Source organism: Bombina bombina, unplaced genomic scaffold, assembly GCF_027579735.1.
Source record: "Bombina bombina isolate aBomBom1 unplaced genomic scaffold, aBomBom1.pri scaffold_2000, whole genome shotgun sequence".
NCBI classification, from domain to species: Eukaryota; Metazoa; Chordata; class Amphibia; order Anura; family Bombinatoridae; genus Bombina; species Bombina bombina.
Window position 1 is genome coordinate 20,001 of NW_026511757.1, and position 15,004 is coordinate 35,004.

The window sequence follows — 15,004 nt, forward strand, 5'->3', positions numbered from 1 at the left end:
GATCTTTAAGCACTGCAGAGGGAAAGATGGACATACTAAAGGGTTAACACATGATAACCCTGGATGAATGTTTACTTCACCTTTGCTGTGACCAGAAGCTATGTGCAAAAAAATGAAGCACATCGAGACGTTACACTATATTCAGGTAAACTGCAACATACTTTAAATAGGAAAAGGCACCAGCCCATGTAGAGGAGTGGGAAATATGTTTTCTTGATTTTGTTTTTTTACACATTTTATGGAGAGTTAAGTTGGAGTTTGTGTTTTTAAAAATATTAACTTTGATTATGTGCCATATAAATGTTTTAATCTCATCCCAAACAATACTACTAGTAATATTTTATTTCATAGCCATATGGCTTTACGTATGTTGTTCAATGCACCTAAAATAAGCAATATGCTCATGGGCAGTGCAATACAATATACCGAGTGCATGAGTTTAGAAAGCAGGTTTACGGTTTGAATTGTTTTTAGCATTCAGTAAATACAAAATTACACCAGAGGGTCAATTGGTGCAGGCCGTGGGGGTCTTATTTCCAACACATGCAAAAATACAGCAACATGCAGTTATTAAAAAAAAAACGATACAGCAAGAAAATAGAGGTGGTATAGAAAAGTCTCTATACAACATTGTATATGAAAATAAGATGCTTTTAAATGTAAAATTACTTGCCTTTACCAAAACATTGCCATTTGTCTTCTGGAAAATGCCAATAGCACATCTCCACTCACATGCATTAGTGAGTTGCATGATACAGATTGGCTGGAAGCAGCCAATCAGATAACTGTGCTTGGGGGTAGATTCCGATAGCAGTGAAAACCCAAGAGGGAGAGGTGCCTTCAGGATTTTCCAGAAAGCAAAATGGCAGTATTTCAAAGTATTTTATACAGACTGCAAAAAATAAATTTCTCTAGAGATAAAACATATGCCCTATTCAACTGTACATTAGGATAGGATTCTAGATTTTCGTCTAAAATGACAGATCTAGGGACATACACTACATTTAACTGCAATCAAGGCATGCTGCTGTATTGTGCGTGATGAATGCCATAAAGCACTTCTATTCTAAACACTACCTGAGTCCTAATAGTAGTATGGAAATGAGGATCAGCAAAACAATGACCAAACAGAACATGGGGAAAGAGCAACATGAAACTTGACGTTCATGAGGGAGGGTGAAAAAGGGCGGCTTTTTACACTGTAAGCTGCTGCTATAGGGCTGTCTGAATAACAAAATATGTAGAACCTTTACCAACTACTTTCAGTGCTCTAGAGACCTGAAGTGCTCACATTTGAAATGTCCATTTGGCAGCAAAACCACACACACAGTGCCCACAATATCATTAATCCCAGAAAACTCAAATGTTAAGATCACCTTCATGTTGCTCCAGACTTAAGGGTTCAATAAATACTAGATTAAAAAAGTGCTGAAACAAAATAAAAAAAATTAAAATAAAAACCACTCCAGGTTTAGGATTGGAGAATCTGTGAAAAGAAGCGGTGATGTAACCCCTTCACTGCTTAAGGAGTGTGGCAATACAGAAGAGGGAAAACCAAAATCAAACCAATGCTGTATCTTCTCTAAAGAGTCAAGAAACTGCGCAAAGTATGTAAAGCTAGAAACCAACGTGCAGAGGAGGTTTCCAAGATCCAAGTGAGAAAGGAAAAGAAAAGTGCAAGGGGAAATGGTAGGTCCATGTCTCAATTTTTGTTATTGGATGAAGAAAGTTTTTGGTTTATATACAAAAGTAAAACTGAAAATATAGTTCTGTTCTCTGTACATGTCCTTTTGTATTTCAGCATATCCAATAAAAAAACAATAATATATAGAAAGTAATCAGGAGGTGTTCAGGGTCCAAGGTTGTGAAATTTGGGCCAAGTTCTATGTAGGTCAGTCCAAAGAGATAACATCTGGGATAATGCCATAGAGGGATGAACTGTCTGCTGGGCCCCGACTGGTTGCGCTGTGACTTTCCCGAAGGCCGTTTGAGGACACTAAGCTGCTGTTACTTCCACTGTTGCTCCCGTTTGTTGCTGGAAGAGACACACTTGTCCCTGTATTTAGCTGGTCCAAAAAGAGTTGGGAAGAAGTGGTGTAGGGGAAGAAACGGGATGAGTGAAGGAGGTCTGGCTCTTCTGAGGCAGCGGCTGCAGCTGCAGCCAAAAGTGATGTGTTGTAATGCTGCAGAGAGAGAAAGCAGATTAACAACACTGATAAGTTAAGGCAATTAAATGCCAAGAAGGGGGCATTTGGGTGAACCAATTTATCTGCTTATTTATATTTGCAAATGTTTTTAGAATTTGATTTTGGGCAGTAAAATTCTGAGTTTTTTTTTTAAATCTACTGGATGGTGACAACTATTCAATATGTAGTATATACTACAAGCAGCATTAAAACAAATTATGCTTACCTGATCATTTAATTTGTATCTGTATGGGAAGAGTCCACAGCAGCATTCCTTACTTGTGGGAAATACTGAACCTGGCCACCAGGAGGAGGCAAAGACACCCCAGGCAAAGGCTTTAATTCCTCCCCCACTTCCTCATAACCCTAGTCATTCTGCTGAGAGAACAAGTAACAGTAGAAGAAATATCAGGGTGAAAAAGGTGCCAGTAAAAAAAAATTCAAATTTAGGGCCGCCCATCGGAGAACACAGGCGGGAGCTGTGGACTCTTCCCATACAGATGGAAATGAAATTATCAGGTAAGCATAATTTATGTTTTCCATCTTAATATGGGAAGAGTGAACAGCTACATTCCTTACTTGTGGGAAACATATAGCCAAGCTCTAGAATACACTGAATGCTAATGGGAGGGGGGAAAAAAAGAGGCAGACCCTAATCTGAGGGCACCACAGCCTGCAAAACCTCTCTCCCGAAGGCTGATTCAGCAGAAGCAAAAAAACATCAAACTTGTAAAATTTTGGAAAACGTATGTAAGGAGAACCAGGTAGCCGCCTTACAAAACTGATCCATAGAGGCCTCATTTTAAAAGGCCCAAGAGAAAACCACTGCTCTCGTAGAATGTGCCGTAATCCTTAGAGGAGGCTTATGTCCCGCCGTTTCTATGCTAAATGGATGACACTCCTCAGACAAAAAGATAAGGAAGTCGATGAGGCCCTCTGACCCCTACACTTCCCGGAAAAGAGAACAGAGAAAAATTTGTCTAAGTTACTTCGTGGACCGAAGATAGAACTTCAAGGCACAAACCACATCCAGAAATACGTTGTAAGCATTCCTTCGACGAAGAAGATTAGGACATAAGGAACCACAATCTCTTGATTGATGTTGCGAATTGACACAACCTTAGGAAGAAAACCTAACTTGGTTCGTAGAACAGCCTTATCGGCATGAAAAGCCAGATAAGGAGACACGCATTGCAAGGCAGCAATCACAGATACTCTGCGTGCAGAAGCAATAGCCAGTAGAAAAGGAACCTTCCAAGACAATTTAATGTCTACTTCATGCATAGGCTCCAACGGAGCCCGTTGTAAAACCTTAAGGACAAGATTTAAACTCCAAGGAGGAGCCTTAGATCTAAACACAGGTCTGATCCTAGCAAAGCCTGAACAAATGGCTGCACATCTGGAAGTTCTGCAAACCTCTTGTGCAGTAACAGACAGGGCCAAAAACTGTCCCTTCAGGGGACTTGCAGAAAAGCCTTCTCCAGTTCATCCTGGAGAACAGAATAAGTAGGTCCTCCACACCTTATGATAGATGCGACGAACAACCAGCTTACGAGCTTGAATGAGTGTAAAAATAACTCAGAAAACCTGCTCTTGGCTAGGACAAAGCGTTAAATCACCACGCAGTCAACCTCAGAGAATCTAGACACTGATGAACAAAGAGACCTTGGTCAGCAGATCCCTGCGACAAGGTAACTTCTATGGAGGAGATGAGGACATCCCCACTAGATCCACAAACCATATCCTTCGCAGCCAGACGGAGAAGTCAGTATCACTGATGCCTGCTTTACTCCAGCCACTACACTAGGAAGTAGTGGCAACGGTCGGCAAGGATAAATTGGATTGAACCTCCAAGGTTCCGCCTGAGGATCCCTGTACCTCGACCCCTATCTGGGTAGCTTGGTATTGCGAAGTTATAAGATCTTCCTCTTGCAAACCCTCGGGATGGAGAAACTATTCTCCCGGATGAAAGGATTGTCTGCTGAGGAAATCCGCTTGCCAGTTGTCCACACCCAGAATGTGGATCGCTGACAGCGAACAAATGCTGGTCTCCCCCACACCAGAATCCGAGATACTTCCCTCGAAACTAGGGAGCTTCTTGTTCCTCCCTGATGGTTGATGTAAGCCACCGAGGATATATTGTTTGATTGGAATCTGATTAACTGGGACAAACCCAGCAGAGGCCAAGCCTTCAGAGCATTGTGTATTGCCCTTAGAACCAAAATGAGATCGGGAGGGAGCTTTACCTACTGAGACCAGAGGCCCTGTGCCTTCCTGGCACCCCAAACGGCTCCCCATCCTAACAGGATGGTCTTGCGACTGACGTCCCTCAGGACAAGTGATCCGGACAAAACCACCAAGAGAGCGATTCTCCTGATTGGTTGTCCAGAGAAATCTGTTGACACAGAGCCGAATGATCGCCGTTGCACTAGTTCATCATGAACAGTTGCAACAGTCTGAGGTGAAACCTGGCAAAGGAAATTATGTCCAAGCTGGACACCATGAGACCAATCACCTCCATACACCAAGCCACAGATGGCCTTAGAGATCTGGCGGGCATGACATGTTGAAGCTAGCTTGCAACGTCTCTGGTCTGTTTTCATGTCTATGGAGACTATTATAGTACCCGAGAATTCTACCCTGGTACTTGATACAAGAGAACTCTCTCTAGATTATCTGCCATCCATGGGATCCAAGAAGACAGGAAATATTCTGAATGGTCCACTCTAAGAAAAATTTATTTAGCTAGACCAAACGGAAGGGCAATAAACTGAAAGTGTTGGTCCAGGAATGAAAGCCTTAGTAACTGGAAGTGGTCCTTGAGGATTGGTACGAGAAGGGAGCATCCTTCAGATCTATCGTGGTCATGAACTGCCCCTCTCAAACGAAGGGAAGAATGGACCTTATTGTCCCCATCTTAAATGAGGAGAAATTTAAAAACCTGCTTAAGCACTTTAGGTCCAGAATCGGAAAGTTCCCTCCTTCTTAGGGACCACAAAAAAGTTTGAATAGTATCCCAAACCTCTCACTGCGATAGGCACTGGGACAATAACTCCTAGAGAACAGATCCCATACACACCTCAGAAAGGCTTCCCTCCTTTCTGGTCAGAAGACTGGAGGAATCTGCTCCTGGGTGGCCAAAACTTAAAAACAGACTGATATACTACAGGAAAGTTTTCCTCTGTGAAAAGCACAATTGGGTAGAAAGAAGCTACTACCAGATGGCAACCGGGCCATAGAACAAGCTATTGATGCTGCTGTTCGTTCCTGGCAGACTGCTTCTCATTCTGTTTTGCATATGTAAATATGACCCTGGGGATAGTCTCCCTAAGGGTGATGGGGGAAACCAGACGTGGACTCCTTGCCCAATGTGCTTAGAGGGATATGGCTACACCTCACTGATGAGGCCCAAATGAGGCCGAAACGATCGTCTGGGGTTGTGATGCTCCTTGTTCAGAGGAGAATTGCCTGGTATTTCGGGGCTGGACTAACCATGTCGGCAGGATCAGACTGTTATACTGCAGGAAAGTTTTCCTCTGTGAAAAGCACAATTGGGCAGAAAGAAGCTACTACCAGGTGGCAACTGGGCCATAGAACAATCTATTGATGCTGCAGTTCGTTCCTGACAGACTGCTTCTCATTCTGTTTTGCAAAACTTAAAGCCTATCTTGTAACCCTGAGCTATGATCTTCAGGACCCATGGATACTGCACATCCCTGAACCAAGCGACTTAAAAGAGCAACAGACTGCCCCCTACACGATCCAGAAGAGGACCGGGGACCGCCCATTCATGCCGACGTAGACTCGTCTGGCTTCTTGCTCTGCTTGGATTTATTCCAGGACTGAGCCGGCTTCCAAGAGCTGTTGGTTTGCTCTGGCTTAGTGGAGGACTGCTGACATGAGATTTATCATAATGAAAAGAACGAAAATCGTCCCTTAGATTAGTTCATATACTCTTGCGGTAGGAGGGCACCCTTGCCCCCTGTGACCGTGGAGATAATGGAGTCCAGGCCTAGACCAGACAAAATCATTCCCTTAAAAGGGAGGGAAGAAGTCTAGACTTAAGTCATATCCGCAGACCATGACTTCAGCCAGAGCCCGACGGGCTTAAACAGAAAAAGCTGAAGCCATAGCATTCAAGCGAATAAACTGCCTAATAGCAGCACAGATAAAAGAATTATCAACCCTCAAGGCAATAAATCTTTTCAGAGTAACGTCAAGGGGATCCTCCACCCCGATCAAAACCTATAAGCAGTCACACGAAGGTAGTTTTTCCAGTAACCGCAGCAACAGCTGCCGTCGGTTGAAACATATATCCTGTATGTTGAAACCTCTTAAAAGAGTTTCCATCTTTTATCCATGGGCTCTTTAAACGAAGATCTATCCTCAAGCAGGATAGTTATACATTTAGCAAGGGTGAAGATAACGCCATCCCATTTAGGGACGGAACCTCACAACTCCATTGAGAGTCCAGGACCGGGGACAATTTGTTAAAGGAAAAAGAAGAGGAAAAGGAATCCAATCCTGTCCAATTCATAAATAATGTTCGCCATCTAACAGGAAAGAATAAGGTACCACTCTGACCTCTAACTCTATCCAATTTAGGAATTAAAGATTCATTAGGCAATTTGGCCTCTGGAGCCTCTGAATTCGCCAAGAACTTCCTTTAGAAGAAAGAGCAAATTCCTAAACTAAAGTCTGGTTCCTCCGCAGCTGGAGGTTTAGAGGTAGCAGACTCCGACCCAGAATGTTCATACTCTGAAGTCTCAGAAAGGACTTCATCCTCTGATAACCCTCAGTTAAATCCAATAAATTATCTGATGTACTCTGGGAAGGAGTGCAACATGTAACCTTTCACTTAGCAGGGCAAGGTAAAGCATTAAACGCCGCAGACAACGCAGTCTGAACTGCGCAGTAACATCTGCTGAAAAAAGGCCCCCTCCAGATGGAAGATCAGCAATGCTAGAAGGAAAACTGCATGTGTAGAGATATAAGAATGAAGGGTATGCACCTCACTGGACGACAACTCCTCAGAGGTGGACAGCTCCGTGGTATCAAACATGTTAGATATTATTACATTATCAAGGCATATGGAACATAATTGAGAGGGCGGAACTAAGGCCTCCTCGCCATATAGACAGGAATTGATCATTAGGAATAGAGGGAGTGCCTTCTAAAGTAACAGAATCCTCAATCGCTAGTGCAATAACCGGAGAACTAGAAAAATAAAACATTTTTTTTTATTAAAAAAACGGCACCCTTATACCCCAATGGCTGGGGCACTCAACATCTCCTATGACCCAGACAGTACAGAGATTTATGACTCCTCTCTGATAGACACCCGGTCAGGAAAAAGGGAATGAGTGCACAATGCAGGACCGTCCCTGCAATGAGAAAGCTTTTAAGCTGCATGGCTCTCAAAGTGAAAGTGAAACCTGTATATTCCATAACAGCCTATGAGCCCTAACATCTCACACATAAAAGCAGAATAAAATCAAACATAAGATTATTCCCCCCTGTTCAATAATCCCCCTAAGGAAATATTAACCCTTGATTCTATAGAGATGAAAGGAGTCACACTGTGACCCTGTCTTCTTGTTTTATCATACATGTATAACATATGAAACGATCTTACCAGAATCTACGCCGTGGAACAGTTACACGACCCTTCAAGTGTGACAGATAGTAGCATTAAGCTTAGAAAAAAGGAAGGGTTAGCTAACCATAAGTATACAATAAGCAGATGAGGCTGAGAGCGGTATAAATGATTGATAGTGGTGCTGATGTATAAAGCGTACCAGGCCTTCTTTGCACCAAAATATCACATATTCCTTGTACATTCACAATGCTGATTACTGCATACCAGTCAAAACTGAAAAGGAACAGTATTAAGTAACCGCTAGTTACTGAAATACACTCAGCGTCTCACCTTACCGGCTGTCAAATAGCTGCTCCTCTGGGCAGTCACGCCGGATATCTTGTGCTGTATATATTCACCTGTTTCTCATTGTGTGCCCTTTGGGGATCCTTGTGACCATTGAGAAAAAAGAAAATGAACTTCACCCAGACCGGCTCCAATATTAGTAGGTAAAATGACAAAAATTTATTTGGAAAATGTGTTAAAAAGATAGCTCACAGACCATTGGCAAGGAAACACCGGCATTAAAATACAGAGAACGCTATAACCTCGGCCCTGCTGACGTCACTGACGCGTTTCAGGTAAGCCCCGTAATCATAGTTGATAGTAGCATTGCTTCTGACATGGACTTGAGTGAAGAAAGAAGGCAGCGAAACTCGTCAAGGCTGATTGCCTATGGAGCTGTTAATATGAGTTGGGATGGTTTTGCAGAAAGACTCTCCCTGCATCTCCAGACTCTTACTTTCATCCATGCTCTCACTGAGAGGCTGACAGGACTACTTAAAACTCCAGCCCCATCTTGAAAAGTACTACCCTTCATAAGAGACTACTCCGAAATCTTCTAACACTTCTCTGCCAACCTCCTGTGACGAAAGGCAAAGAATGACTGGGGTTATGAGGAAGTGGGGGAGGTATTTAAGCCTTTGCCTGGGGTGTCTGCCTCCTCCTGTTGGCCAGGTTCAGTATTTCCCACAAGGAATGCAGCTGTTGACTCTTCCCATATCAAGATGGAAAGAGCATATATTTTTGTTCACTAACTTAATACTATACAATGTGTTTTTACAAACCTGTTTTTAAAGTATTCTTATGTCCTGCTTTTATTTTTATTTTTTTGTATATTTACCACTAATTAACATTGACACTCACCTGGTTATCGCCAGACAGGAATGGAAAGAAATCCAGACCTGGAAAGAAATAGTTGTTTATTGTTACACTGTTTAATATATTGAAAAACTGAACCAGTTACACTACTATAAAAATACAGTGTGTGATGCTATAAAAAAAAAGACAAGAAAACAAACAAACAAAAGAATAGAAAGCAGCACAGAACTATTGAGAATGTGCAAGGGAAGGCACATACCTTGCAAATCGTACGGCATGGGTGGCATGTGAAAAGGATGTCTATAATCCTGAATAAGAGGTGTGTTTATATATGTGGAGTCCACAGCTGGTAAACTGGGTGTCCTTGATATAGGAGAGGCCTGGTGTGGCATATTTAATAATCTGCAAAGAAAAATTGAAGGCTAAAATTAAAATTGAGAAGCTTAACATTTAAAAACAAAACGTTTCATAAAAATTGGAATCTGCCATATAGAAAATATGGCTTGTTTGAAGCCCTTGGGGATAAACAATGTAAAAGCCAGAGTTAGGACCTACAGCCCTGCTCTGGATAGCAACTGGTGAAAGAAAAGGGAATACCAAAAGATCTACTCAAATGAAAACAATTATTGTAAGCCAACTAGTCCTGTGGTAAAATTGCACTTTGCTACCAGCTAGGAGTGCACATACATGCAGACTAGATCAATTCCTTTCCATTATATAATCATTGTGTAAGCAGCAGTGTATCAGGCTGCTAATAATCTATGGTAATACATAAAAACCTTGTATATGATACTTTAAAAAGGTAAAAAAGGAGGAACCAAGATCTGAATTGGTACTCTGTGGAAACATTAAAGGGACACTGAACCTAATTTTTTTCTTTCATGATTCAGATAGAGAATGAAATTTTAAGCAACTTTCTAATTTACTCATATCAAATTTTCTTAATTCTCTTGGTATCTTTATTTGAAATGCAAGAATGTAAATTTAGATTCCGGCCCATTTTTGGTGAGCAACCTGGGTTGTTCTTGCCGATTGGTGGATAAATTCACCCACCAATAAAAAAGTGCTGTCCAGAGTCCTGAACCAAAAAACCCCACCCTAGACGCCTTTTTTAAATAAAGATAGCAAGAGAATGAAGAAAATTAATATGAGTAAATTATAAAGTTGCTTGCTCTATCTGAATCACAAAAGAAAAAATTTGGGTTAAGGTAGAATTCTGCAACCAGTCAGAGCGGTGACATGTTGCATATCCACGTGATAAAGCCCTCTCTAGCAGTCCGTGAGATAAACCTCACTACATCCATTGGGAAATTTAAATCGTATTAGATCTTCATAAGAAATAAATGAAAAGTGAGAGGCAGCAATACAATGGTCCTGTGCTCACCCTTTATTGCTGAGAGGGGATGCGGGAGTGATTGATGGACAACTTCGCTTTGCACAGGGCTCTTCATCCTCATCTGAAGAACTATCTAATGTTAGGTCAATGACTTCCACCTTCTTGCATTTGTTAGATGACTGCTGGTGAGATACCTGATGCTCCACTGTGCTGCTGATGCATCCACCTGCAACAGAGCGAAGAAGTCAAGGAGTGAGGCACTTACTAAGCGGTAACAATAGTTATTCAAGAAAACCTGTTAGATCTTAAAGGGACACTGAACCCAAATTTTTTCTTTCGTGACTCAGATAGCACATGCCATTTTAAGAAACTTTCTAATTTACTCCTAGTATCAAATTGTCTTCGTTCTCTTGCTATCTTTATTTGAAAAAGGCATCTAAGCTTTTTTTGGTTCAGAACTATGGACAGCACTTTTTATTGGTGGATGAATTTATACACCAATCAGCAAGGACAACCCAAGTTGTTCACCAAAAATGGGCCGGCATCTACTTACATTCTTGCATTTCAAATAAAGATACCAAGAGAATGAAAAAAAAAATTGATAATAGGAGTAAATTAGAAAGTTGCTTAAAATTTCATGCTCTATCTGAATCACAAAAGAAAAAACATAATTTATGCTTACCTGATAAATTTATTTCTCTTGTAGTGTATCCAGTCCACGGATCATCCATTACTTGTGGGATATTATCCTTCCCAACAGGAAGTTGCAAGAGGATCACCCACAGCAGAGCTGCTATATAGCTCCTCCCCTCACTGCCATATCCAGTCATTCGACCGAAACAAGCCGAGAAAGGAGAAACCATAGGGTGCAGTGGTGACTGTAGTTTAATTAAAATTTAGACCTGCCTTAAAAGGACAGGGCGGGCCGTGGACTGGATACACCACAAGAGAAATAAATTTATCAGGTAAGCATAAATTATGTTTTCTCTTGTTAAGTGTATCCAGTCCACGGATCATCCATTACTTGTGGGATACCAATACCAAAGCTAAAGTACACGGATGATGGGAGGGACAAGGCAGGAACTTAAACGGAAGGAACCACTGCCTGTATAACCTTTCTCCCAAAAACAGCCTTCGAAGAAGCAAAAGTATCAAATTTGTAAAATTTGTAAAAAGTATGAAGGGAAGACCAAGTTGCAGCCTTGCAAATCTGTTCAACAGAGGCCTCATTCTTAAAGGCCCAGGTGGAAGCCACAGCTCTAGTAGAATGAACTGTAATCCTTTCAGGAGGCTGCTGTCCAGCAGTCTCATAGGCTAAACGGATTATACTCCGAAGCCAAAAAGAAAGAGGTTGCCGAGGCCTTCTGACCTCTCCTCTGTCCAGAGTAAACAACAAACAGGTTAGATGTTTGGCGAAAATCTTTAGTAGCCTGTAAGTAAAACTTCAAGGCACGAACTATGTCTAGATTATGCAAAATACGTTCCTTCTTTGAAGAAGGATTAGGACATAATGATGGAACAACAATCTCTTGATTGATATTCTTGTTAGAAACCACCTTAGGTAAAAACCCAGGTTTTGTACGCAGAACAACTTTATCTGAATGAAAGATCAGATAAGGAGAATCACAATGTAAGGCAGATAACTCCGAGACTCTTCGAGCCGAGGAAATAGCCATCAGAAAAAGAACTTTCCATGAAAGAAGTTTGATATCAATAGAATGAAGGGGTTCAAACTGAACCCCTTGAAGAACTTTAAGAACCAAGTTTAAGCTCCATGGAGGAGCAACAGGTTTAAACACAGGCTTAATTCTAACTAAAGCCTGACAAAATGCCTGAACATCTGGAACTTCTGCCAGACGCTTGTGTAAAAGAATAGACAGAGCAGAAATCTGTCCCTTTAAAGAACTAGCGGATAATCCTTTGTCCAAACCCTCTTGGAGGAAGGACAATATCCTAGGAATCCTAACCCTACTCCATGAGTAATTCTTGGATTCACACCAATGAAGATATTTACGCCATATCTTGTGGTAAATTTTCCTGGTGACAGGCTTTCATGCCTGTATTAAGGTATCAATTACTGACTCGGAATAGCCACGCTTTGATAGGATCAAGCGTTCAATCTCCATGCAGTCAGTCTCAGAGAAAGTAGATTCGGATGATTGAAAGGACCTTGTATTAGAAGGTCTTGTCTCAGAGGCAGAGTCCATGGTGGAAAGGATGACATGTCCACTAGGTCTGCATACCAGGTCCTGCGTGGCCACGCAGGCGCTATCAATATCACCGATGCTCTTTCCTGTTTGATTTTGGCAATCAGACGAGGGAGCAGAGGAAACGGTGGAAACACATAAGCCAGGTTGAAGAACCAAGGCGCTGCTAGAGCATCTATCAGTGCCGCTTCTGGGTCCCTGGACCTGGATCCGTAACAAGGAAGCTTGGCGTTCTGGCGAGACGCCATGAGATCCAATTCTGGTTTGCCCCAACGGAGAACCAATTGAGCAAACACCTCCGGATGGAGTTCCCATTCCCCCGGATGAAAAGTCTGACTTAGAAAATCCGCCTCCAGTTCTCTACACCTGGGATATGGATCGCTGACAGGTGGCAAGAGTGAGTCTCTGCCCAGCGAATTATCTTGGAGACTTCTGACATCGCTAGGGAACTCCTGGTTCCCCCTTGATGGTTGATGTAAGCCACAGTCGCGATGTTGTCCGACTGAAATCTGATGAACCTCAGTGTTGCTAGCTGAGGCCAAGCCAGAAGAACATTGAATATTGCTCTTAACTCCAGAATATTTATTGGGAGGAGTTTCTCCTCCTGAGTCCATGAACCCTGAGCCTTCAGGGAGTTCCAGACTGCACCCCAACCTAGAAGGCTGGCATCTGTTGTTACAATTGTCCAATCTGGTCTGCGAAAGGTCATACCCTTGGACAGATGGGCCCGAGATAACCACCAGAGAAGAGAATCTCTGGTTTCCTGATCCAGATTTAGTAGAGGGGACAAATCTGTGTAATCCCCATTCCACTGACTGAGCATGCATAATTGCAGCGGTCTGAGATGCAGGCGCGCGAATGGCACTATGTCCATCGCCGCTACCATTAAGCCGATTACTTCCATGCACTGAGCCACCGTGGGGCGCGGAATGGAGTGAAGAACACGGCAAGCATTTAGAAGTTTTGATAACCTGGACTCCGTCAGGTAAATTTTCATTTCTACAGAATCTATTAGAGTCCCTAGGAAGGAAACCCTCGTGAGAGGAGATAGAGAACTCTTTTCTTTGTTCACTTTCCACCCATGCGATCTCTGTATGAGATTTGGCAATTTGAAAGCTTGACGCCTGTATCAGGATATCGTCCAGGTAAGGAGCCACCGCTATGCCTCGCGGTCTTAGGACCGCCAGAAGTGAGCCCAGAACCTTTGTAAAAATTCTTGGGGCTGTAGCCAACCCGAATGGAAGAGCTACAAATTGGTAATGCCTGTCTAGAAAGGCAAACCTCAGGAACTGATGATGATTCTTGTGAATCGGAATGTGAAGGTAGGCATCCTTTAAGTCCACTGTGGTCATGTACTGACCCTCTTGGATCATGGGTAAAATGGTTCGAATAGTTTCCATCTTGAATGACGGAACTCTGAGGAATTTGTTTAGGATCTTTAAATCCAAAATTGGTCTGAAGGTTCCCTCTTTTTTGGGAACCACAAACAGTTTTGACTAAAACCCCTGTCCTTGTTCCGTCCGCGGAACTGGATGGATCACTCCCATTACAAGGAGATCTTGTACGCATCTTAGGAATGCCTCTTTCTTTATCTGGTTTGCAGATAATCTTGAAAGGTGAAATCTCCCCTGTGGAGGAGAAGCTTTGAAGTCCAGAAGATATCCCTGAGATATGATCTCCAACGCCCAGGGATCCTGAACATCTCTTGCCCACGCCTGGGCGAAGAGAGAGAGTCTGCCCCCTACTAGATCCGTTGTCGGATAGGGGCCGCTCCTTCATGCTGTCTTAGAGGCAGCAGCAGGTTTTCTGGCCTGCTTGCCCTTGTTCCAGGACTGGTTAGGTTTCCAGGCCTGCTTGGATTGAGCAAAAGTTCCCTCTTGTTTTGAAGCAGAGGAAGTTGATGCTGCACCTGCCTTGAAATTTCGAAAGGCACGAAAATTAGACTGTTTGGCCTTTGATTTGGCCCTGTCCTGAGGAAGGGTATGACCCTTACCTCCAGTAATGTCAGCAATAATTTCTTTCAAACCAGGCCCGAATAAGGTCTGCCCCTTGAAAGGAATGTTGAGTAATTTAGACTTTGAAGTCACATCAGCTGACCAGGATTTGAGCCATAGCGCCCTACACGCCTGGATGGCGAATCCGGAATTCTTAGCCGTTAGTTTAGTCAAATGAACATTGGCATCAGAAACAAATGAGTTAGCTAGCTTAAGAGTTCTAAGCTTGTCAACAATTTCAGTCAATGGAGCTGTATGGATGGCCTCTTCCAGGGCCTCAAACTAGAAAGCCGCCGCCGCAACAGTGACAGGCGCAATGCATGCAAGGGGCTGTAAAATAAAACCTTGTTGATTAAACATTTTCTTAAGGTAACCCTCTAATTTTTTATCCATTGGATCTGAAAAAGCACAACTGTCCTCAACCGGGATAGTGGTACGCTTTGCTAAAGTAGAAACTGCTCCCTCCACCTTAGGGACAGTCTGCCATAAGTCCCGTGTAGTGGCATCTATTGGAAACATTTTTCTAAATATAGGTGGTGGGG

At 42.7% G+C, this 15,004-nt stretch overlaps 1 protein-coding gene across 1 annotated transcript in view; it reads right to left on the reverse strand.

Annotated features, from left to right (window-relative positions):
- The window catches only part of LOC128643936 (E3 SUMO-protein ligase PIAS1), a 12,742-nt gene extending 1,936 nt beyond the window's left edge, over positions 1 to 10,806 (reverse strand). The window contains exons 1-4 of the mRNA XM_053696704.1: positions 10,310 to 10,806; positions 9,185 to 9,327; positions 8,971 to 9,008; positions 1 to 2,183 (exon numbers count right to left, since the gene is read on the reverse strand). The exon at positions 1 to 2,183 is cut by the window's left edge and continues 1,936 nt beyond it. Of these exons, the coding sequence (XP_053552679.1) occupies positions 1,893 to 2,183; positions 8,971 to 9,008; positions 9,185 to 9,317 (462 nt within the window). The 5' untranslated portion in view covers positions 9,318 to 9,327; positions 10,310 to 10,806 and the 3' untranslated portion in view covers positions 1 to 1,892. The remainder of the gene's footprint in view (positions 2,184 to 8,970; positions 9,009 to 9,184; positions 9,328 to 10,309) is intronic.
- Between the last annotated feature and the right edge of the window lie 4,198 nt (positions 10,807 to 15,004).